The sequence below is a fragment of the Propithecus coquereli genome, unplaced genomic scaffold (genome assembly GCF_000956105.1).
Source record: "Propithecus coquereli isolate 6110/MARCELLA unplaced genomic scaffold, Pcoq_1.0 Scaffold617, whole genome shotgun sequence".
In the NCBI taxonomy this organism is placed as follows: Eukaryota; Metazoa; Chordata; class Mammalia; order Primates; family Indriidae; genus Propithecus; species Propithecus coquereli.
In genome coordinates this window covers 254,625-257,305 of record NW_012152141.1, presented here as the reverse complement: position 1 = coordinate 257,305, position 2,681 = coordinate 254,625, and the positions used below count along the sequence as shown (strand labels likewise).

At 33.3% G+C, this 2,681-nt stretch overlaps 1 protein-coding gene and 1 pseudogene across 1 annotated transcript in view; one reads left to right on the top strand and one right to left on the bottom strand.

Moving 5' to 3' along the window:
* LOC105822490 (zinc finger protein 493-like) overlaps nucleotides 1–1,116 on the bottom strand; it is a 244,118-nt gene extending 243,002 nt beyond the window's left edge. The window contains 3 exon segments of the mRNA XM_012659468.1: nucleotides 4–206; nucleotides 375–720; nucleotides 1,104–1,116. Coding sequence (XP_012514922.1) covers nucleotides 4–206; nucleotides 375–720; nucleotides 1,104–1,116 — 562 coding nt within the window.
* Nucleotides 1,117–1,374: 258 nt separating this feature from the next.
* LOC105822489 overlaps nucleotides 1,375–2,681 on the top strand; it is an 8,316-nt pseudogene continuing 7,009 nt past the window's right edge.

The following is a 2,681-nucleotide window of genomic DNA, read 5'->3' as shown; positions in this document are numbered from 1 at the left end:
CACACTTGTGGGGTTTCTCGCCAGTATGAATTCTCTTATGTATATTAAGGCGAGAGTACCGGTTAAAGGCTTTCCCACATTCTTCACATTGATAGGGTTTCTCTCCAGTATGAATTCTTTTATGTATATTAAGGTGTGAGCACCAGGTAAGCGCTTTGCCACATTCTTCACATTTGTAGGGTTTCTCTGTAGTATGAATTCTCTTAGGTGTATAAAGGTTTGAACTGTCGTTAAAATCTTTGCCGTAATTTTCACATTTATAGCATTTCTCACCAGTAAAAATTATCTGATGATTAGAACTGCTTGAACGAGATTTAAAGATTTGGTCACATTCTTTAAAATTGTAAGTTTTCTCTCCATTATGAATTCTCTTATGTTCAGTAATGTGTGAGCATTGGTTAAACACTTCCCCACATTCTTTACATTTAACAGATTTCTCTACAGTATGTCTGATCTTATGTCTGTTTTGATTTGACAATTTTTTACAGACTTTGAAACACTTATGACATTGGAAGATTTTGCCATGGGTTGTTGGTGAATATTCGTGAAGTCCACCATTACATCCTTTCTGCTCCCTGCACTCACTCACGATTTCCCAGTCTTTCATTAAGTTCAAATTCTCAAGGCCACAGTTTTCATATCTTCTTAGTACCACATTTTGGAATGAAACTTTTATCACTTGCTCTGGCAAATGGTCTTGGGTGAAATGAGAGGGCACAGCTGAAAGAAATTTCAACAATAACAAATTATCCCACTTATTTCTTGTTTTACAATTTCATGAATATATATTACAAATTTAAAATTTAAAACTATACCAAGCACATTAGCAAATGGCATAATACAATATAGATGCTACAGTTTTCTTTTAGATTAAAAAAGTAACAAAACCATACTGACCAAATTGCTTTTGTGGGAATTCTAAAAACCAGGTAAGAGCTTGCAAGATACCAGGTGAGCACAACACCAAGTGCCATATAGAAAGGGAAGAAATGTTTGTTATGTTTGCCTACCATGGCCTTTCCTCCTTAATACAGTATTTTGTACATAGAAGTAAAATACCAACTCCCAGTTTCTCCCTCAATAGAGAAAGGAAATAGTAATACCTGTGTCCATCATTCTGGGTTTTGGGGGGTCCTTCCAAAGACCCCAGTTTCTGTGTCCCATATCACAGAGTGCCGAAAGGAATGGTGCTATACTTTCAAAGACAGACTGAGTGTACTGAAACCAAAGGTAAAAAGTCATTACAGCAGCAGAGAGCCTTCAGTACCACAGAGAACAGGTGTAGCAAATGATGAAAGGCTCTAAAGATGAAATGTGGGAAAACTGCTTTAACTAGAAAGTAAACACACAATTCTACAGAAGAAAATCCTGAGAATGGATTTGAGGTCCCTTAAATCTCTAGTAAAGTGAATTGGTGTCAGAGTCCCCAGGACAAAGCCACTTTATAAAGTTTGTGAAAGGTGGCTTTTTTTAATGCTCAAATCTCAACTAAAGGTTACAACACATACAAAATTTCAGGGAAATATAGCCCAAATAAAGAAACAAAATAAATAATCAGAAATCAGCCATAAAGGAATGGAGAGGTAGAAATTACCTGAAAATACTAAACATAACCATCTGAATCAGGCTGAATTAGCAAAATGGGAACAATACAAACAACTAAATAAAATCAGGAAAATGACAATGCCAGAAAAAATAAAATCATAAAAAACATACATGTGAAGCTGAAGAAGACAGTAAGAAATGACTGAGATATTCTCAAACGTAAGAAAAAAGCCATAAAAAATTAAAAGCTTAGCATACTTCAGCTAGAGTAAGCACAAAGTGAGCTGTAAGAAGACAGATCATAAGCAAAGTTATGAAAGTCACACGAAAGAACAGAATCTTGAAAGCATCAAGGGAAAAGTCACATGTCATCTATAAGCATGCTCCTGTGAGATTATTAGTGAGTTTTTGAAGAGAAACCTTGCATGCCAGAAAAAGAATCAGGTTATATAGTCAAAATGCTGAAAGGAAAACTTCAAAGAAGAAATACTATATCCAGCAAAACTGCCCTTCTAGGTGAAGAAAAATAGAGACTTATCAAGATAACAAGATGCTGAAAAACTTTATCACCACTAAACCTTCCCCACAAGAAATGCCAAAGGAACTCCCTTTCATTGAAAATTTAAAAATGCTAGAAAACAACACAAAATCATATGAAAATAAATAAATCTCTTGGAAAGACATATAAGCACACTTAGGTAAAATTCTGTAGTATTAAAATAATGGTGCAGAAAACACTTTTTAATCATGCTATAAAATTTGAAAACAAAACCAGAAAAATAATACTAAAACTGTTAATAGATATAGAATATAGCAAGATATAATTGATGATATCAATAACAAAGTTGAGGAGAGATGTAATGAGGACAAATTTTTAAATGCAACTAAAATTAAGTTATTAACTTTAAAATATGTTGTTTTAACTAAAAATTTGGTATAATTGCCATGGTAACCATCATGAAAATGCCTATTATAGAGATACACTAAAATAATATGAAAGGAATCAAAGTATATAACTATAAAAATCAGTGAGCTATAAAGGAAGGCAGGAAGAGAGGGCAAAATAGCTACAAGAATCAAAACATTTAATAAAATGCCAATAGTAAGTCCTTTCCTTTCAAAAAATTATGTAAATA